At 35.3% G+C, this 22,623-nt stretch overlaps 2 protein-coding genes across 3 annotated transcripts; one reads left to right on the top strand and one right to left on the bottom strand.

Moving 5' to 3' along the window:
- Window positions 1–251: 251 nt before the first annotated feature.
- Window positions 252–6,938, top strand: LOC139866892 (probable cadmium/zinc-transporting ATPase HMA1, chloroplastic). Of its 2 annotated transcripts, none has more exons than XM_071855186.1 (14): window positions 252–848; window positions 1,797–1,947; window positions 2,027–2,211; window positions 2,317–2,463; window positions 2,539–2,641; window positions 2,949–3,061; window positions 3,199–3,422; window positions 3,516–3,621; window positions 3,748–3,915; window positions 4,077–4,293; window positions 5,332–5,519; window positions 5,596–5,682; window positions 5,761–5,954; window positions 6,579–6,938. In XM_071855186.1, exons 1-13 carry the CDS (start codon window positions 330–332, stop codon window positions 5,929–5,931), a joined length of 2,379 nt encoding a protein of 792 aa, XP_071711287.1. In that variant the 5' UTR covers window positions 252–329; the 3' UTR covers window positions 5,932–5,954; window positions 6,579–6,938. The 2 variants fall into 2 exon arrangements, with proteins under 2 accessions (XP_071711287.1, XP_071711286.1); XM_071855185.1 differs by having other exon boundaries at window positions 2,539–2,734.
- A 1,068-nt stretch (window positions 6,939–8,006) lies between these two features.
- LOC139866893 (transcription factor MYB44-like) lies at window positions 8,007–9,164 on the bottom strand. The gene has a single exon (XM_071855187.1). The coding sequence runs from the start codon at window positions 9,137–9,139 to the stop codon at window positions 8,285–8,287; it is 855 nt and encodes a 284-aa protein (XP_071711288.1). The 5' UTR covers window positions 9,140–9,164; the 3' UTR covers window positions 8,007–8,284.
- Between the last annotated feature and the right edge of the window lie 13,459 nt (window positions 9,165–22,623).

Raw genomic sequence — 22,623 nt, 5'->3', positions numbered from 1 at the left:
CCTTAAACCTTTTATTGCATTTGAGTAGAAGTTCATGTTGATCTGTGAATATATGTTTGATCACTCTGGCGGTCTATCCTAGTGAGAAAGTATAGATTCTTGGAAGTGTTATAAGTAAACATACAAATACAATATAGTGACTTAGTAGAAAAGAGCATGCCAGTATTATGTGGTGGATATTAACATTGGGCGTGTGGTCATTAACATTATATAGCACACATTTTCTTGTATATTTTCATTTCATGCTGCTGCTAACATCATAAAACTATTTTATACTTAATTGATTGATAATTGAATTCCATAATTCATATTCATACTTAAATCAAATAATGATTTTTTCTTCTAATTCTCCTCCTTCAATTCTTCGTACTCCAATCTCCTTCACCATCAATCACCCTTCACCAATAACCAGAATAAAACTCAATTCACTTCATCAACCCTATTTTCCCAAATCCCTAATTTTTCCCCCAAATCCAAAACCCTTACTACCTAATTCTCGCATTATTTCTATAATCTGTCATTCCAAACCCACCGATCACAATCACAATCACAATCACGATCATGATCATCATCATGACCACAATCAACATCACCATGGACATAATCATCATCATCATCATCATCACGGAGGTGAACTCGAGCTTACAAAATCACAGCAAGTGTTTGCTGATTTCGCAAAAGCTATTAAGTGGAATGATTTAGCTGACTTTTTAAGAGAACATTTACAGCTGTGTTGTTTATCAACTGCTTTATTTTTAGCTGCTGCTGTGTGTCCTTATGTAGTCCCTAAAGCTTCTGCGAAGCCGATTCAGCATGCTTTAGCTCTTGTTGCTTTCCCTCTTGTTGGGGTAATTATTCCACTACATATTATTGATTCATTAATTGCTTTTGATGTATAAAATTGCTTAGAAATGTAACGATAAATAGTAACTTTGTTCCATAGGTAGTTAAGTCAGTGCTTAGTGGTAGGTAAGTTGGTTGGTGGAAGCTTCCAGAATGTAGCTAGGAGTTGTGTGGCTTGTTGGTACACCTGTTTAGGGGATACTGTATTAAACTGTGAGCTGAATCTGCTTGAAGAATTTGGGGATTGAATGTTGACTTATCCTTGAGACCCATTGTGTTGACTTGTCTGCTCGAGTCTGTGTTTGCTCTGTACTCTCTCTTAGTCAAAATGACAAGTTGAGTTATGCCCTAGTTGTATAGTTCAGTATGTTGATTACTATATTAAGATGATAATTGACGGAGTTGTTTCCTTTGAGAGAGTCAACAATATCGTTTACTTGGATCAGAATGGTTATTAAGTTTATGTATATGAGTACATCATCTCAAAATAAATAATTAGTTGGATGAGGTCTGCAACTATACATACGTCTTTTAAATTTTACGTTACATGGTTAGAAGAAGCAAACGGTTTATGTCGATCATTATATACCTTATCTTTGGTTACGTGCCAAAGGCAATAGTATATTGAGTACATGGATACCTGGATGTAGATAGCCTAATTTTTCCTTTGGATCTTCACAAGGAAGTACGAATTTAGTTCTCATAATACTATCCAAGGGAGCTTTAACGGGACGTTCGTTATCTCTATAAGTCCAATTAAAAATTAATCAACAATTGGAGTATATGTTGGATTTTTATATTTAGTATAATAGACTTGGACCCAATCAGATGGTACTTTACACATTGATACCAAAATCTGTTTATAACTGTAACGTAGGATGGAGTTAATTGGTTACTCTTATGTTATCACTCTAAACATCTTTTATGGAAACTTTTTTTGTTCTTAATTTCAGGTCTCAGCATCATACGATGCGCTACTAGATATTGCTGGTGGAAAAATTAATATTCATGTATTAATGGCTCTTGCTGCATTTGCATCTGCATTTATGGGGAACTCGCTTGAAGGCGGCTTGCTTCTTGCAATGTTCAATTTGGCTCATATTGGTAGTCACTTCACTATTCTCTTATTCAGCCCGATCATATTCTCTTTATTTGACTAATGCGTTAATGCAAATTAATGTAGCTGAAGAATATTTCACCAGCCAGTCTAAGGTTGATGTCAAGGAATTGAAAGAAAACTACCCAGAATTCGCCCTTGTTCTTGATGTTAATAATCAAAAGTTACTAAATTTAGCTGATTTGAAATACCATGAGGTCCCTGTTAATGAGTTAGAAGTTGGGTCATTTATTTTGGTCAAAGCTGGAGAGGTATGAATATCACTTCCTCATGTTATATATTAAATTTCTGATTGAATTTTTGCTTTTTGGTAAATGATATGTAAAATTTGAAGTAGTTGTGGTTGGTATTTTTAGTCGGTGCCTGTGGATTGTGAAGTCTTCAATGGTAGGTCAACAATTACAGTTGAGCACTTAACTGGGGAAGTGAAACCAATAGAACGAGATGTTGGCGACAACGTTCCTGGTGGCGCGAGAAATATAGATGGTATGATGATACTCAAGGTATATTTTTCACTAATACTTTATAAATACCAACTGTATGTATTTAAATACTGAACTTCTACTACTAATTTACAGGCAAAGAAGACATGGAAAGAATCTATGTTGAACAAGATAGTGGAACTAACAGAAGAAGCTCAACTAAGGAAACCAAACCTTCAAAGATGGTTGGATCAGTTTGGTGAGAATTACAGCAAAGCTGTTATTATTCTATCAGCTGCAGTTGCTCTTATTGGCCCTGCAATTTTCAAATGGCCATTCTTTAGTACTCCAGGTAATGTGATGTCCATTTTATATGTGTGTTACAGTACTTCACAGCTCACGCACAACGCAGTCTATAACTTTGAAATGAGTCCTTTAAGCTTTCGGTTGCTAACTCTCTTGCCATGTATATATCCATTAAGCTGCTAATGCTAGTCCCTACTTATACTTTATATGTAAGCTAGCCTAGTGCACCCTATCCTGTTTTAAATTATATAGTTGTGCAGCTTGCAGGGGTTCATTATACCGAGCATTGGGTCTCATGGTTGCAGCATCGCCGTGTGCTTTGGCTGTGGCTCCCTTGGCTTATGCTACTGCAATCAGTGCCTGTGCAAAAAAGGTACTCTCAGTCTTATTTTAGAGTGCACATTTAGTACAACTTATCAAAGATAGACAATTTTGTGTCATATGAATTTGAACTTTGTGTCTTCTCACCTGCAACCTTTAAACATAGATTAACCGACATTGTTTGTGTAGGGTATATTGCTGAAGGGAGGGCATGTTTTTGACTCTCTGGCTTCCTGCCACACCGTTGCATTTGATAAGACAGGAACATTAACAACAGGTGAGTTTATGTGCAAAGCAATTGAGCCAATACATGGACATGAAGCTACCACCTCTTGTTGTGTACCCACTTGCGAAAAAGAAGCCCTTGCTGTTGCTGCTGCAATGGAGAAAGGGACCACTCACCCAATCGGAAGGTATTATTGGATATAAGATTTCTTTTTACTGCTGTTAAAAAAAGATCTCTTTTTACTGACCCCCAAATTGATAACCACTTGTATATATTGTAGAGCGGTCATAGCTCATAGTCAAGAAAAAGAGCTTCCTGCTGTTTATGTTGAAAGCTTCGAGAATATCCCTGGTAGAGGCCTTTATGCAACACTGTCTAGTATCGAGGTACTGCCTTCTCTATATCTTTGCATGCATTTTCATAAATGCCACATCACTTGTGACTGACTATTATAAATTGAAATTCCTTCATCTATTTCCTCATTTCTAATTTTTATATTTCTGATTTTATAGCCAGGTTTTGGAGGGGGCCATGAGTTGAAGGCATCGCTTGGTTCGGTTGAATACATCACATCACAATTTAACTCTAATGATGAATCACAGAAGATTAAGAAGGCAGTGATCACGTCTACTTATGGCACTGACTTGGTCCGTGCCGCTCTATCCGTGAATAACAAAAAGGTGATGCGTACTTGCTTGATAACTTCTGATTGGTGCTCGATATTTTAACTGACCACCTATAATGACCATTGCATCATCATTTATCGAACTTATAAACCAAATTACATAATATACTTCGTTGATGAAACTGAATCTAATAGACTTGTACGTTTTATGTGTAGGTCACTCTCTTTCACTTTGAGGATAAACCGCGAATTGGGACGAAGGATGTCATCTTGGAATTAAAAGAACAAGCGAAGCTCCATGTGATGATGTTAACCGGTGACCATGAGCTCAGTGCACGTAGGGTTGCTAATGCGGTGGGCATTGATGAAATTCATTCTAGTCTAAAGCCCGAGGATAAGCTCAATCATGTGACCAGCATTCCTAGAGATACAGGTTGATTTCATTATTATCAACTTTACACTCATTCAGTATGCAATATAATTGTTGTGTATTAAAATTTGTCTGAGATCATAAATACAAAGCCAATACCGAGTACCATTTAACTACTGTCGAGAACAATTAATTGGTTGATTTGGGTATACATGTTAGAAGTGGTAATATTGACCCATTTATTTATGATCGGGTGATTAAGGTATGCATCATAACCAGTTAAAACATGCATTTTCACGTAATTTAGCTTAAATCGAAAGGGGTCCAACGTGCTAGTAGTCAGCCAACGGTTTTTGAATTTATAAAAACTCCTAAAGTCCTAATCTTTGATTTCAATTTTTATTAGTAAAATATATAGCTTATCTTATCATATTTATACATTTACCTTTTATTATCAGTTCACAAGCTATTAATCATATTATCGTGATATTTTAGGTGATTTTTCAAATTTTATCATAACCTCTTAATATTTGAGATCCTCTAGAGATTTTTTGGATACCTTTGCAATTTTGATTTTAGTTTCACCTCGTTTCTGGTAAATCTGCATCTAACATGTGCAAAACGTTTGCCTGTTTTGACCCTTTACCCTACTCGCCGAACCTGTCCATTATTTCACGTCCCGTGCAAGTGAATATAACATACTCTTTGGCTACGGATTGCATATTGTTAGAACTCATGTCATATTATTATCTTTATCAGAATACCATTATGGGTATCTCTGTAAAATTAGATGGGTAATACTTTTATATAAAAGTCTTGCATAGTTGGGGCATCATCAGGTATCAGATACATCTTCAAAATCGGGATAACTATTACCTTATTCCGTTCCCCAAATGAGTGGATTTGGTTTTGTTTACATGAAGGGGTTAATTTATACATAAAAGTCTTCTGATATCTGAATGAAATATTATGCATACAAGTTCGTTTCATATCCTGATTCATCCACATTATAGTTTACTACTTATCATTTTCACTGTGTATGGCCAATAGTAGGCTGTGTAAGATGTACTACAAAAAATAATATTATTGTCTGTGTTACAGGAAGAGGTCTTGTAATGGTTGGTGATGGTATTAACGATGCACCTGCACTTGCTGCTGCGACGGTTGGTGTTGTTCTAGCGCAACGTGCTAGTGCAACTGCTATAGCTGTTGCAGATATATTGCTACTTCAAGACAATATTTCCGGCGTTCCGTTTTGTATCTCAAAGTCTCGCCAAACAACCACCCTGGTACGAATCTTACAAGTGCCACATCTATAAATTTCTCTCGTATCGTGATCTTTTAGTTGAACCCCCTCTGTTTCAGGTCAAACTGAATGTAGCACTTGCATTATCTAGCATTTTGATGGCCTCTCTTACTTCCGTTATGGGGGTTCTACCTTTGTGGCTTACGGTATGAATGGTTGCATTTTTTTCTTCTTTTTTACACTTATCGATCGTAAATTGTGAAAGTACACTTGTACGTTTGCAGGTTCTACTCCATGAAGGTGGGACCCTGCTAGTTTGTCTAAATTCTATTCGTGCACTTGAAGAACCAACATGGTCATGGCGGGCCGATATTCTACAAATATTCGAGAAGTTCAAGTCTCTGCTCACCTTCTTAACTAAAAACACCCCTAAAATCCAGGCTGCACCCTCTTAAGATTGCAACCACTTCAGTTTTAGGTACACCCTTTTTCAGTTACTTAGCTTCTTATAGGTAGACCTTTTTAATCAAATTATTAATTAATTATACACAACAGTTTTATCATTCAACTACCATTTAGAAAGAAATAATACTGGAATCATCTCATCTGTCTATCTGTCATCGACCTTTTTAAGTTTAGTTCTAGACATTAATTTCAATAGCTAAAATGGTGGTTTGGTTTACATTGTCAACCCCATAAGTTAGAACAAAGCAGTTAGTTAGTTAGTTGGAGTTGAACTTTTTAATGCCTAATTCTAGCCATTTATTTGAAGGTCAAATGGTGGTTTGGTTTCTAGGGTCAACCCCATAAATTAAAGCAAAGCAGTTAGTTAGTTGGAAGCTGGAATCACAAGTAGCTACATGATGACCATCACAATAACAATAATAATAATTATTATTTTTCTTGTTGACTTTCATTATCATTCTAGCGAAGTAGTTGACTTTTCATTATCATCCTAGCTAATCAGTTAATGATCTCATTAATTATAAATTCTTGTTTTATGAAAAAAATAATTTTGTTTCTGTTTTTTATGGTTTTGTAAATTGTAAATAGTTTCACACGGTTGGTAAAATAATTTAAAAACTACTATGAATATGTGCAGAGGAAGTAAATTTGACCCAAACCATCACGGATAAGATTTGGTGTTCGTGTAAAGTTGAAAAACACTTTGTTGGTGATCCCAAAGATATTATTTATTGTTAGGTGCAGAAAACGGAAAGCTGGAAAAGTGCGGTACAATTATTAGTTAGTCATGTAATAAATGTTGTACATTATGCCTCAAAAGTTGTACACTTTGATCAAAAAAAAAAAAAGGATCCCGTGTGTGTTTTGAACTGCAATCAAAGATTCATCGTAATCTTTTTCCATTTGCTTTCGTGTTGCCTTCCAACTTCCCAACTAACATTTGAATTTTCACTTGTATACATCTTAAGTCCTTATAATTTATATAAATACCAAATTGGCCCTTTATATAATATGAGAGTCTGAGATGAGTTGTATTGATTTTTTAAAATATAGTTGATGAGCGTAAGTTGTAAAGCATGAAAAGGACGTGTAGGAAATCGATGTTTTAATCATTTGTTAAAAGAGATTAAATTGTTTGACGTGTCGTTTAATTTTAGTACTTGTAATTTTTAACATGTAATGATTGGGGTACGTGGATAACTTCGTATCGAGATTCAAAGTTAAAATGTTTGAAGTGGACAAAGTTGCAAATAAGAGAATGAAAGCGACCCTGGATCTTTTTCGTTAATAATTGGTTTACCTTCAATAAAACAAGACAATACAAAGGTACAACCATCCTAACTAATATAGTACGTTTATGGACAAAGTAACAAACTAATACATAACTAGAATTTGATTGTCTAGGTACAAATTCTCTAGTCAAATAAATAAATAAAATTACCATTTTAGATCTTAGCTTAGATAAGCATTATGTGTGCGTTCATGAAATGAATGTTGACAAATATCACCTCTATACATTTTGCCTTTTAAAAATGAAATACATAAATGACAAGAGTTATATCAACTCTTATCAATTATTATCCGTAATGTTTATTCTTATATAACCAAACATATTTTACAAGATGTTACTGTATTTTATAACAATACAAAAGTAAAAGATAGTATTATAAGCGTATACTCGTATGTAAGAATCACCACCTAATTAATTAGGGTGATGATATGTGCACAATCACTTTTTATACGTATATAACCAAATATGCTTTATGTGTAAAAAGTAAAAAATAGTTGTCTACGTATGACTCCATAATTAATAATGATAAACCTTAAATCTAAGTTAGGTGTCAAAGCGTGTGTAAGATAGCATTCAAATCTGCTTAGCTGTACTTCACTCAATTATTATTTCCCAAAGTCCATCAAATTTATTTCAACTAAATTCAGTTACATGTACTACGAACTTATCAAACCATATCTATCCATTTGTACGTTCCTCAGATTTTTTATTAAATGCGGAGTAATTTTATTTTAATTAATTAATTAACGTTAACACTAATAAACAATAAAAACGAAAACTTTAAAAATTCTTTTTTACTCTTTTTAACATCAAACTAAATTCCGTTCACTGTACAATATTTATTTCTTTTTTTTTTTTTGTTTCGCAATTTCATGAGTACCAGAGAGGATCTAATCTTTATGAAAAATTAAAAGAAAAAAAAAAGAACACGTCATCATCATCTCCGGCTATGCACATTCTCCATGGTTTCCGATCATCTTCTGTTGACCGTTCATTAGCCATCAACAAATTTTAATCAACATTAAAATTAAATTAAAAAAAAAATACCACTACTAATCTATCTTATTAACTCCAACCCTATTTTCCGCCGGAGACCTAAACACACCGCCGTTTGTAGGCCTTTGCCTCTCACCGCCGGTGATGTAATTCCTCACCTCCATCCTAATCATTTCTTGCATCACAGCCATAAACTCCTCATTAAACGCCGGAACTGTCTTTTCTAACGGCTCTACCACCGGCCGGGAAACCTGAAGCTGTTGCATCGCCGTGGAAATCGCGGCCGCTGGTTTCGGAACCGGCGGCGGATGCATCACCGACGACGTCTCACTCGTATCGACGCCGGGAAGTGATAAGCTGAGAGACGTTGCCGGATCATCAGCACCGACGGCGGTTCTTGCAACAGGACGGTACACGTGCGAAGGCGAAATAGCTGGCACGCTTGAATCGCTGACGTCGGATCCAGAAGGACTACCCGGATTTAAATAAAAAACAGAACCGGGTAGGGGTAAACCCGACCCGGCACTTATGGATCTTTTTAACGATGGCTGTTGTATCGCAAACTCATTAAACTCTTCATTAGTCATTGAACAACACTTTCTTTTTAAAGTAGAGTTCCAGTGGTTCTTAATCGCGTTGTCGGTCCGACCCGATAACAAACGGGCGATTGTCGCCCATTTATTACCGAACCGTGCGTGGGCCCGAAGGATTGTTTCGTCTTCTTCCGGCGTAAAGGCACGGTGTTCGACTTGTGGTGACAGTTGGTTACACCAACGTAACCGACATGATTTTCCGGATCGACCCGGAATTGTTTTACTAACTAACGACCAGTTTCGTGGACCGTGTTTTTCAACTAGTTGTTGGAGCATTTCGTCTTCTTCGGGGCTCCATGGACCTTTTATCCGATCCATTTTGGTTTTATTTTGAATTTTGATTTGTGTGAAGTTGAAGGATGATGATGGTGGAAATTGTGATTTATATATACGGTTGAGACTGTGAGGAAATGCAAAAATAACAGGCTGTGAGATTAGCAGGAGGTTGTGTTTGGGATCCAGCTGGATAAAAAACACGCGTCACGATATTGCCTTGTACCCGTTTACACATATCACTAGCTTCTCAAAAACTAAATGTAAATTTAAATCCTAAATATAATATAAAATATATTATATTATTTCACGTATATATTTAAAAATGGGAGTGATCCTCACACACATATTTTTAGTCCATACACACCAAAATAAGTTAAGTGACTATTATACCCTTTTAATTTAACTATTTTGATTTGATAAATTAATATCATAACCCTCACCTACCGTTTTCCTCTACCAATTCATTCTCCCTCTTCAAGAGATAACACCCCATATTCTTTAGTCTGAGATTACTCTCAATCCATTGGGAGTTAAAAGCCAGCTTCACCACCATAAAACTACAAATCGTTTTTTGAATCTACTGCACCAAATTTTACCGACATTTGTTTAATAACCTGCTGCCACGCACCACCCGAGGCAAAATCGCCGGAAATTTTATTCCGGTTGTTTGTTGCATTTTCCAGCGATTTCTCCCTGCTCCGTTGGAAGTTTGATTTCTTTTTTTTTTTCTTTTTTTGTCACTCGTATATTATAATTGAACTATACATATCAAGTAAAGATCGGAAGGTGGGTAACAAAGACGAGTAAACATTCCGATTCGATTGGTTGATTAAAAAAAATAGAAGTTGGTATTACTGTGCTATATTAGTTTTCAAAAAATTTCCTTTAATAGTTGTGCAATTTTACACTTAGATCACTCTATGAAAAAATGAAAAAGTTATTAAATAATTTGTACCAACTTGGAGGATTGAGGAACGATCTATGATGATAATTTGTTAGTTTTCTTTTTTAGAATATTAATGTGAAATAATAATAATAATATATACTTGCAATTGCAGTAATTGAGATTCATGGTGGTCAGGGTGGAAGATGGGTGGTCAGAGTGGAAGATGATAATAAAGAGAGAGAATGTTGCTGAATACTCCAATTGATTGATAAGGGTAAAATAGGTATTTTATATAAAATGGTGTAGATGGATCAAAAATAAGTGTGTGAGGATCACCACCCATTTAAAAAGGATTTTTTAATTGTTATTGTAATGGTAAGAAATATCTATTTAAAAAAGTTCAAAGCTAATTTTTTTTTAAAATACATAATTTAAATATGAAATTTTTTTAACGAAATGGCTTAGGGTTGTTTTTAAAGTGATAAAATAACTTTTACTTTTTTATCACCGTTATGTCAAAAATCAACATAGACCGTTTTTTACCAGACATTAATGCATTTTGATGATAACCGTAAAAATTTGTATTCAAAAAATCCTTCAAATATACATAGATTTAAATATTTAATTAAGTTGCAAATTTTTCAAATAGGTTTTGAAATTCAACCCTAACTAACAATGCACAAACTATAAACTAACTCTAACTTAAAAATGAAATGAAGAAACAAAACTCGTATACTCACATAACCCGACCTGAGATATTTCATCAGAAAGTGATTACCAACTTAAACCTCAATAAATTACACATATTTATTGTAACCGTTGCAAACTTACAAGTATTTAATACAAGCGTAATATTAATTATCGATGTTTCAGTTGTTATTACTTTAACCTTCAAGTTATAATTATTTACTATTTATTTATAGAGTTAGTATGTAGTATAAGACCATGACAATATTTAATACTTTGCTATCTTAAGGTCATTTATTAGAAAAGCTATTTCAAAGGACTAAAAAAAAATTGTTGATGAATTTTCAAGCGGAGCACTCCACCGGTAACGTATCTTTTCCTTTTTTCCGATGAATTTTCAACTTCATCTTCTTTCTTGTTCACAAATTCTCCCATTCATCTTTATCATTTGCCTCTGTTAGTCACCAAACTGATTTCCTTCTTATTTTTAACTCCACTTTTTTTCCTTTTTGAATGTCTACCAACTGTTCGATCATTTGTCTCAAAGAGTATGCCGAATTTGTTGATTTAATACAGTCACTACTCTCTAATGATGATTCATTAAAGAACCCCCATTCATCTTGATCAAGTATTCCACGTATACTCTGTACATGAAAAGAACTCACAGTAAACCATGAAACCTCTTAACTCCTCCCATACCTTCAAACCCACTTTCCCAAATTCCATCCCCATCAATTTCAATTTCAACAAAAATCAACCTTCTTCATCTTGCCGATCCAAGCCTCACTCAACATTTTCTCAAAAATCAACCATTTTTTTGGGGAATCTTTCAAGATTCACAACTCCACCTATCATTCTTCATATCATTCAAGATTCTGGTAATGTTTTGGGTATTTCTTGGAGAAAAGACAGGACTTTTGCATTTGTTAAGCTTCAAACAACCAATCAAGCCTCAAGTGTGCTTAATTCGTTAAATGGCAAAATCATCAATGGCATGAGAATAACCATCGGGTACGCAAAAAATGATCTCAATCTTGACCTTTTATCGAAACATTCTTCTAATTTCTCTCAACAAAATCCCAAATCAAACCCACCCTTTTATCCTGTTAACCAACCTGCACCTCAAAATTCACCTAAGGTTAACTTGTCCTACAATGTTGAAACTTGCAATCGTATAAATCTTACTGCCCTTATTGTCGATAAGATTCCAATGACTGCAACAAAATTGATCAAATGGCTCAAAGGTCGTTTTATTGCAGTTGAGTCGATTTCTGTGTGGGGTTTGTTTGGTTATATTGTTGTTTGTTCCGATGAAGATAGCTTTAAGAGAATGACAATGGGGCCTACTCTAAGTGTAGATGAATTTATTGAAGTGATTCCAATGTCCCAACGTCGGAACAAATATTCTCGTATTGCTAGGGTTGCCATCTCAGGCATCCCGTATGATTGTGTATCCTCTAACTGTGCCATTGTTGCCGCTGAAAAAGTTGGAAGAGTGCTACACATTAACACCAATTCTCACAGGCTCAAAAGAACTGATGTTGTTTTCGCTCTTATTGAGATTTTCAGTCCAGGTCCGATTGAAAAGATGGTACTAGCCAATGTGGCCAATTGTACCACTTGTAATTTATGGGTAGAAGAAATCAATTATGATGCAGAAATTGAAATCATCTCTGATGAGGATATTTGTATCTACAACTCTTGGTTATAGAAAACTAATGATGCTGTTGATAACCTAAAATCTGATCGAATTTTGGATTCTCCGGTCACTGAGAATCTCAACCCTCCGGTTGTTTCTCCGGTGGTGTTCCCCGATGTGGAAACAGAGGTTACCGTTATTGACCCCTCTTTTCAAACTCCCCAAAAAGTCATTAAAAAAGTGGAAATACACAACTCATTGGAAAAGGTCACTTCAGCTTTACTGTCTCAAAAAGCAAAGAATACAGGGGTCCAATAGTGCGGCTAGTGAGATCAAAAGATCTTTGTTCAAATCTTTTGATAAAGATGGGTTAAGTGATAATGTGGAAAACTTAAAACAAGTTCAATCGGGTGTCCCTCCCCATTCCCAAAAATCTCATTTTTCTCTTTCCCATTGTGACTATCCTATCCTTAAAACTACTTCTCCAAAAAACCAACACTTCCCTTCTGTTACCCCTCCCAACTCACGGCCCATCAAAACCTCTTTCATCAATTCTAAGTGTCTTTTGCAGATAAGGTCAATGAAAAACCTCCATCGCCCTTGAAGAATTCCTCTTACGCCTCTTTTAAAGCTTCACATTCTGATTATGATAAGGGTAGTAGGGAAGCAATTTTAAAACCAATTGTTCCCCCTAAAAAAACTGATAAGAATAAATCCTATGAATGGATCAACAAAATTCCAAACATGACCGATATGTTCGACACAACGAGCGAAATTAATCATCTCACTGAGCAAGGTTTGGATTCAACTCAAAATATTTTTTGCAACAAGAAGATCCCTTATAAAGAGGAATTGTACAACTTCGGTGTTTTTATGGAGAACATGCCTGATGACACTCCATAAAAAGTCACTAAGCCATGAGGATAGCATTGTGGAACATTCGTGGCCTCGGTAACAAGTCAAGTGGGCGAATGGCCGGTTTAATTGTTATTCGGTTCCAAATCCAATTCCTTGCAATTCAAGTGACTATGGTGAATGAGGTAAATCAACTCGTCTTTTATGAAATTTGGGAATTTCTAATTTGATTCTATACAATCTCAAGCAATAGGTAGTTCCGGAGGTTTTTTGGCTTGTTCGGTAATGAGGATAATATTCTATTTTGGCTTGATCCATGGGTTGATGACGTACTTTGAAAGATGAGTTTTCTTCATTGTATTTTATTTGTGAGAAAAACAAGTTGTGTTTAAATGTTTTAGATTCCCTTTTGATATCGGAAATTTTCAATTGGGTTGGAATCTCCACCTTGCTCTTCCTTTTTCCGATTTTAGCAGATTCAAAGCTCAAGAATTCCACGTTTAACTGGCTCGGTTTTCGATATCTGTCCATGTTTCGCTTTAGTTGGTATGGGCCGTAGGCCCTTCGGGTGACTATGTGGTGGCCGATGCTATTCAGCTTATGGTCCAGTCTAGTTATTTTGTTCCTCCCGTGTGGCCGAAAGTCGTTTGGGAAGTTGAATCCGTGGTCCATTTGTTGCTACATTGCCAATGGTCTTTTAGGATTTGGTCGGATCTTTTTCAATGGTTCTTCTTCCTCTCGGGTTTTAGTGGTTTGCTATATCAAGTTGAAGATCTTTCTTCGGGCGACGATTCTCAAAGTAGTTCATGGTTTGCAAGCTTATTTGTGGGATCAAGACCCTTTTCTTCTTTGTCTTTAATTCCGTCAAGCTAATCTTTGTAATTTAGTTGTTTTTGTAATCGTTTCGTTTACCTTCATCGCTTTGATGGAGTATTCGGTTTTAAAAAAATTCATCTTTCGCCTTAAAAAAAAAAAATGTTGATTTAATATGTTGCGATCTTAGATTCAAGTGCTTGTATTTTGTTTAGTTCTTTTGCCTTTTATAAAATAACAATCTAACATTTTTTAATTTATCAATCTTCCTTGCTTTTAAAGAAAAAAAAAACATTTTTTAATTTAAAATTTTACTACATTTGTCAAATAATCAAATTTTATTTTACAATTAAGATTATACTTCAATAGAGTTCAACCACATATTTCAGTTAACCGTGAAACAAAAAAGTACTTTTATTTAGTTACATTGCTTGATATTTCATAATAACATATATGAGGGGTTCTTAGAGCATTCTCATTAATGACATGATTGCCATTCATCACAAACGGTCATCTTATCGTCACATCAGTAATTTTTCTCCGTCACTAATGAATAACATATTAATAGCATGCATAACACTCTTCCCCAAAATATTACTATCTCCATCTCATATTAATAGTCATGTTTTGACTTTTCAAATATTTTCTTTTCAACTTTTGATTATAATATTTTTATTTTCATTAAATTTTATTCGATATGCCATTTGATGACAATAACACACCAATAACGAACGAACGAGAATGATCAAATCAAAATAATTTGATTAGTGAGAACAGAGAATATTATTTTCAAAAGCAACAGAAGCTAAGATTGTTAAAACTCTTGTTTTTTTTCTCTTTAAAAAAAGTAAATAAAAAATGAGTATAATAAATATCAATTAACATTTTCTTAATAATATTTTAACCACAACTTAAAGTGTTCTCAAATTCATTAACTTGAAGAACTTTTTGGTTCTAGGCTGATTGTCTCAGTTCTAGGCTCATTGTCTTAGAATTTTTTGGTGTATTTGTTTGGTGTTTAATAATAATTTTTGCTTGCCTTTCAAAAAAAAAAAAAAAAAAACACTTGTAGAGCTAACCTATAATTGTTATATACATCACTTTTAATGACATTAATGACAAATTTTTAAGAGTTTTCATTATAAACAGGAATTTAAAGTAAACCGTAACTATTGTCAATTAGGATTAATACATATATATTTTATTTGTACATTTTAATAACTACCTTCTTTTGATATAACTACCATTAAATGTATCACTATTTAATACAAAGTTTGTTTATTAATGACAAAAATTATCATTATATAAACTTATTTATAAAAAATTAGTTAAAAAATAATAATTGACCGTTGAATAGAAGGGTGGGGAAAATAACGGTTGATGCATAATCGTGATAAGTAGGTTTGACTGATTGAAACTAAAAAGCAAAAGCCAGGCTGGCCACAGTTCCTTTTTACCAACTTTGGCTTCACGACGGAATAATAATTGGTTTTTAAATAATTATGCTCCTATAATAACCTTTCACGTGTTTTAAATTCTGTTATATATATATATATATATATATATATATATATATATATATATATATATATATATATATATATATATATATATACACTAAGTTTTTGAGCCCGAGTGTCTAAAACATCGTGCAAAAAAATGTAATTTGAAGTTTATATTGGTATGTAAATAGCGATACTAAAAAAATAGATTAAGTATAAGAATTAATTAAGAGTCTGTGGTGTTGACAAATTTTAAAAATTCTTTTGATTTTAAGAGCTCGTTATGTTGATAAATTTTAAAAGCGTTGTTAGTAACTTAAGGTTTACAAATTTTTTTATTTCTCACAATTAATATCTTTTTCATTATACTTATGAGTTTAAGAGCCCGTTGTGTTAGTTTTAGAGCCCGTACGTTGAACGGTGGTAAAATATTTTAGAATTATTATATACAATTTTTTTTTAACAAAGACACCTTTGGTGGGACGTAGGTATTATAATACTTTTCGCATATCTTTATTCATCCATTTATGTTCATGTTTTTTTGGTCCGTCATGTCTTTAAAAATTACTCAACTAAATTATTCGAGTTATTATTGTATTGAATCAGTAAACATAAATTTAAGCTTTGATAAGTGTAATAGCTAACGTGGCCTATTTCTTACAACAATGTATTTCTATACAATTTTTTTTACGGATATTATCCTATACGGAGTTTTATATATAATAATTGTAAATAATATATATATAAGCTATCCATATAACTATCCATAAATAACTTTCAACCACAATCAACAAAAAACTTTTGGTATATATATATATATATATATATATATATATATATATATATATATATATATATATATATATATATATATATATATATATATATATATATCCGTGCGTTGCACGGGTGTATAAAAAATTGTGCAAAAAAATATAATTTGCATTCATATACTAAAAAAATAGAAAAAATATAAGAATTATTTAGGAGCATGTGGTGTTGACACATGTTAAAAATTCTTTGGAGTTTAAGAGCCCGTGATGTTGACAAATGTTAAAATTTCTTTCGAGTTTAAAAGTCCGTAGTGTTCATAAATTTTAAAAATGATGTTAGTAATTTAACGTCTACATTTTTTTTCATGTTTAATATTTTTTTAATACGGAGTATATAATATTATGTAATATAAATATATATATATAATATAATTATTAAATTACATTTTGTTAACTGCAGGTTTAATTTGCCTAAGTGCAATTATTAGGTTAATAATTCACTAATATTTAAATAATATTGATTAATATAAATCTATTCTCAATAAATCGATTCCTTTATCTCTATATCTACGTTACTAAACTTTCTCTTTTTTGAAATCTTCAATATCCGTATTTTAAATGTGAATATACATTAGAAAGTTACAGCTCATGGTGCTTATTTTTGCTTTAGATTTCGTGATATACGATTATTTGACTTATAATTTGTCATTAATTAATTTGTAATTAATTTAATAATATATTTAATATAGATATATAGATATAATATATAGATACAAACATCCTAAAATAACTTTAAACCACAATTCACAAAAAACTTTTGGTTTATATATATGTATATATATATGTGTGTATATATATATATATATATATATATATATATATATATATATATATATATATATATATATATATATATACACTACTGAAATAACTCGTAGAACTACGATGTAACACCCTGTTTTTCTGTTACGCGTTATTTTGGACGTCATTCGAATTACGAGGCATGTAAGCGTATATTTGGACCCCAAATAAAGTTTGAGTTAGTGTTCTAAAACCTTACCATTGGAAAGTTAATCTTATTACGTTTCCAACGATATTTGATTCATCGAAAACGGAGTTACGGTTTGAAAGTTATGAACAAAACAAGTTCACAAAACTGATCCAGTTGATTTGGACGCCGTCCAAAAGGCCTGACGGGCCAGCAGCTGTATTTTACTTAAATTAAAAGGGATACTTTGGTCTTTTCACTCGTGGACTGATTTGTGGCTTTAATATCAGTTTTAGATCCACTTTTGGATTATTTTCACATCCACAACTCTCTCATCACATCTTAGAGAGAGAGAGTAGAGTTCTAGAGAGAGGAAGCTTCAAATAGTAATGAAGGTGGTGATTTTTGTCCAAATTGGAGTGGTTCTTGGTGCTTGTTGGTGTTTCTAGCTACTAGAGCTCGTTTTGGTGCTTGAGGTAAACCCTAATCCGAATTGTAGTGTTTGATTCTTGTTTGTGTTAGGGTTTGTGCTAGTTAGAGTTATAAACCCATTTATTGTGAAATTTGGGGGTTTTGGGCAAGATTCATGTAAGTAAACCCAAATTGGTGACTTAGGGTTTTGATTGATGAAATTGTAAGTTTAGGTCTTGCATGTATTGGTTAAACCTTAGAACACTTGTGTACTAGTAATTTTGGTGTTGTGTTGACTTGATTTTTGGGTGTAAACCCTAATGTGGGTCAAAATGGATTTTGTGTTGAAATGGGTCAAGTGTTATTGAATTTTGGTGTCAAATGATGATTTTGAGATACAATCACTAGTTGTTAGTGATTGTAGGTACTTTGGGTGTAATTTGACAAGTCAAAGTGAGTTAAACCTAATTTGGTCAATGGAAGTCAAACATTGGAGTTAAGTGTTAAATTGGTGATTTTATGACATAATCACTAGTAATGGTGCTTATGGGTCGAACTTGACTTGTTTTAGTGGTTAAGTGCAATTTCGGTCGAGTTGCACTTATGGGTTGATTTTGCAAGATCAAGTGCATTAAGTGTTAGTGTGTACTTGTTTGAATGAGTTGGAATTACCACCCGTAGTGGTAATTGGTGAAGTCATTTTTAGGTGTTAAATGGACGAGTTTTGGCGAGCAAGGTGTAATCCCTCGGTTAAGGGGTGTTTGTGTCAGGTTCTCTTTTAGAGAATGGCTATTTATGTGTATATTGTACCTGTGTGTGATATAGGTGGTTACTTGCTCGGATTTGAGGACGGAGATCATGTTATACATGACTTCTGCGGGCATTCCAAGGTGAGTGGAATAATTATACGTGTATGTATATGATGTATTTATTTGTGTAGCGTGAGATGTGAAGTGTCGAAATGTTAAGACGCCACATTTCACGTGACGAATGAAGTGTCGAAGTGTTAAGACACCACTCCGAAATGTTTGACGAGTGAAGCATCGAGGTGTTAAGATGCCACTCGGGGTGAAGTATCAAGGTGTTAAGATGCCACCCGGGAGTGAAGTGTTGAGGTGTTAAGACACCACTCCGGAATGTTTGATGGGTGAAGCATCGAGGTGTTAAGATGCCACTCAGGGGTGAAGTATCGATGTGTTAAGATGCCACCCAGGGGTTAGTGATACGCGGTGTTAAGTACACTAATGGATGTTGGGAACTCCGATGGCCATTCGCGAGGGCCATTCCCTTGTACGATTGGTTAACCATGGTTATGTGTTGTAGTATAGCATATTATATTGTTCGAGTTATATGCTATTGTTTATGCTAGCTTGTGTATTGGAGATTTAGCGTTATACTTTGCGATGGTATGCTATTATATTGCTAGCGTGTATGCGGTAATTGTGTAAGTGATTGCAAGTAAGTAGATTATATATGTATATGTATAATTATTGCATTCACTAAGCCTAGGCTTACCTCTCTCGTTGTTTACCTTTTTACAGGTATTGTGTTATGAAGCTAGCTAGTTGTTAGACTAGACGCGTAGGAGCACTTGGGCTTGATGGGGTAGCTTTTGGATTTTTGGACGCGGATTGGGGATTTGGTAGTCCCCGGGATTATGCTCTTGGTATTGGGTTGGGTTATCGAGTCATAATCCGTAGTTCGTGGTGTAAACACTTTTATTTAACGTTTTATTGATGTAAAACTTGAGTTGGTTGTTACAAAACATTTGGTTGTGGATTTGAAGTGTTAAAGCTTGTTTTGGGAAGAAAAGTGCAGGTCAGGTCTGTTGGACGCCGTCCCAGTCTTCTGGATGCCGTCCAGTATAACATGGGTTGGGGTTTTTCTGTCTCAGAAAATTTTAGTTCAATTGGACGCCGTCCCATTTTCTGGACGCCGTCCTGGTCTTTGTAACTGGACGCCGTCCAAGAGTCTGGACGCCGTCCAGATGTACTGTACTTATATATATAAAAAATTTTAAGACGTGTTTTGATGAAACGAAGTTGGGTCGTTACAAGTGGTATCAGAGCATAGTCTAAGGGAATTAGGTGACCTTGGAATAGGTGCCTGGTCTTAGACTTATTGACGGTTATGCATTATTTGCGGGACTTGTTGGAATACGGGTCGGATTGAGATTTGTTAGCGCCTTAGAGTAGGTGACTAACTAGGACTGCTGTTTGTCCAAAGTGTGATTATGTGAGGCCTTATTTCGTGTGTAAATTAGTGCCTTAGATGGATAGTGCCTAATGTAAGTAGGTAAACCTAGACATTGTTTGAGTGATCGTCGCCCAGGTTGTAGGTTGACTTGTTGTTGCGGTGTACTTGTGTACTTTTATTATTATATCGTATATAGGTGTATATATACAGGTATCTATTGGTGCGGTGTCCTAGAGACGAATCTATTGGAGAGATTCAGATGTTTGGCGGTTTGAGTGATCAAGTTCACGGTAAGGGCTTTGGTCATTCGGGTACTAGGAGTTATCACATGTTATTTTGTGTGAATGTTGCGTCAGTCCGGGTAAAGTACTTTGCGTAACCATGTGAAAATGGTAAGGTATGCATTTGTAATAGTGACCGATCACCATTATTACGAAAGTGTATCTTGACATCAAGCATGACATGACGTGTACCGAACGGAGGAAACGTGGCATGGTTGGGGTAAAATTGAGACGAGTAGGAATCTTTTATTAGTTCCTAGGATATAGTGATCTCGGGTGCTGTGCTTGTAGTCACATCGAGTTCGTTGTGAGTCGGGAAGTGTTACGGTGGATTCGGCTAGTTAAGTGAGTGAGCCAACTCACGAGTTCGGCGCGTACTTAGTCACCCTAGGTAGTGGGTGCACTATTGAGATTGTCATTAGCTAAAGTTACCCATAGTAACTAGGATAACCGATTAGTGTGTATGTGTGTGCGACAAGGACTTAAATCCCGTAATGGGACGTAGCAAGTCTAATGATTGTATAATTGAGTTACACTCCGTAGAGTGTGTGGCTAGAGAATCGCGTAAGGATTCTAGTTATGAGTCATCTTGGAATTTGCGAATCGAGGAGTCTTTGGGTCATTAAACTCATGGGAGTGGGACACGTATGACAATGGATGCGTTAGTGTATTGTGGATTATAGGGTAACATTCCTAACGGAATATCCCATGTAGTTGTGGTTGAACCGATATGTTGAATGGGTGTAAGACTTGGTGTTCCCGAGCATCCCCTTAGTGTTAGATGAAAGGTTTCGTTAGGCTATATCGTTTGGCCTTGTGGAAATTGCGGGTAGCGTGCGATCGGTAGAAACTTTCGATAAGACAATAAACCGTAAGGTTTTTCGGGAAGGTATGACTTCAGGTCATTATTATGGAAAGGTAGGTGACATCGGGTGTAGGGAACCCAAAGATCGAGTTTCTAAATTCGGTAGGTTGTGGTGGGAGTATGCATGACACTGCGTCAGGTGCCTTCTTATACCTGCTAGTGTAATGTTCAACTCCGGTGATGGTGTGGTCACTTTGTGCTTAGGGTGTCCGTGAGATACCCTTGAAAGCAGCGGAGATTACAATAGTGATCGACGGGTGATGGTAATTCGATGGTTGCGAAAGTCAAAGTTTAAGAGCATTGCGGTGACTACTTCTTATGAATTGACGGATGAGCGAATGTTATTGCTCTTAAGTGATGGACGAGTAAATATGACCGGCGAGCCGGTGATGTACTTAATAGTCGGTTGGGCTGAAGGTCATGATGAAGTGTTGATATTGCGGTCGATGCAATTATTGTGCCGGATTGGTCACTCTTCTCCATGAGAGTGTGCAATTGTTGATAAAGGTTCGTGGCGTGGAAGGTCGGGTGATCTCGAGTGAGATGCACGACTGATTAAGTGGAGGGGCATATGCCTATGAGGCGTACGTAGGATTTGGTGGAATTCGCTTTGCGAACGACAAGGGGCTGTTAGTTTTGAATTGTGGTATGAAGATGCGGGGTTGTCGCGTGTACGACATCTCAAGTAATTGTGTGTAACGGCTCTAAGAGCTTAAAGTGAATTTACGGTGATTTGGTGTGTATGACCAACGATGAGGATGGTCATGTGTGTCGTGGAATAACAATTCTGCGGGATGTTATCATCTTGGCGGTGAGAATGTGGAGCTGAATCCTAAGTGGGGGAGTTTTACGGCTGCCTGAGGGAGCTTCGGTGACGTTAACAGAAAGAAGTGACGGAGTGTACCGTGCTAGGCCTCAACAGGAAATTCGGAATTTCCTAACGAGGAAGAGTGATGGGTTGTTGATGTCGACTCGAGATCGTTCATTATGATCATGAGTTACAATTCTGGAATGTTATGCTTGAAGATTGTAATGATGAGATCGAAGGAAGTGTAATTCTTCTTATGAAAGGTAGTCGTGTAGTACCAAAGTGCGATATGAGACCAAGTATGCAGTTTGAGACCACGGAAGTGAGAAAATGAAGCTGTCATTGCGGGTGTTCTCGTAGTGAAAATCTGGGTTGTCGTGAAACTCAGATAGGATTATTGAATGGGAACGAGTTCGATATCGTGGTGAATACTGTATTTTCCCTGTCAGGAAATGTGATCTTGGAAATTGTTAGTGGATTATTCCACTTTACGGATGATTGTGAAGCGGGGAGTGTCGATTCTGATTGTCTCACATCGAGACACGCGGATGTTGTTTGTTTGCGAGGGTGTGTTCCCTAGTGATGCGAACGTTAGTTGCATGGAAATGTCGAGACCATCCTTAACGGACGGTCTAAGTAGGAAGGTTCACCCAGCGTTGGTGAATGTTTTTGTAGGTCGTGTGGCGAATTGCGGAATTTTGTGATGATAATTCGCCGTTGACGGGATTCTAGTATACGAATAGTCTTCATGCTAGTACTAGGAAGCCGTATTGTATTAATGTGTTGTAGGGTTTAGGAGAGAAATCCTGTGACGAAGTGTTG

The sequence above is a fragment of the Rutidosis leptorrhynchoides genome, chromosome 9 (genome assembly GCF_046630445.1).
Source record: "Rutidosis leptorrhynchoides isolate AG116_Rl617_1_P2 chromosome 9, CSIRO_AGI_Rlap_v1, whole genome shotgun sequence".
Taxonomy (NCBI): Eukaryota; Viridiplantae; Streptophyta; class Magnoliopsida; order Asterales; family Asteraceae; genus Rutidosis; species Rutidosis leptorrhynchoides.
Note: the sequence above shows the minus strand (reverse complement) of the source record. Positions and strands in the feature narration are given on the sequence as shown.

Excerpts from the sequence above, each read along its gene's own strand:
- LOC139866893 (XM_071855187.1), bottom strand. The coding sequence starts at position 9,139 with ATGGATCGGATAAAAGGTCCATGGAGCCCCGAAGAAGACGAAATGCTC.
- LOC139866892 (XM_071855185.1), top strand. The coding sequence starts at position 330 with ATGATTTTTTCTTCTAATTCTCCTCCTTCAATTCTTCGTACTCCAATC. Across the intron at positions 3,062-3,198 it reads TCAGTGCCTGTGCAAAAAAG|GGTATATTGCTGAAGGGAGG; the intron begins GTACTCTCAGTC and ends TTGTTTGTGTAG. Across the intron at positions 5,683-5,760 it reads TTCTACCTTTGTGGCTTACG|GTTCTACTCCATGAAGGTGG; the intron begins GTATGAATGGTT and ends GTACGTTTGCAG.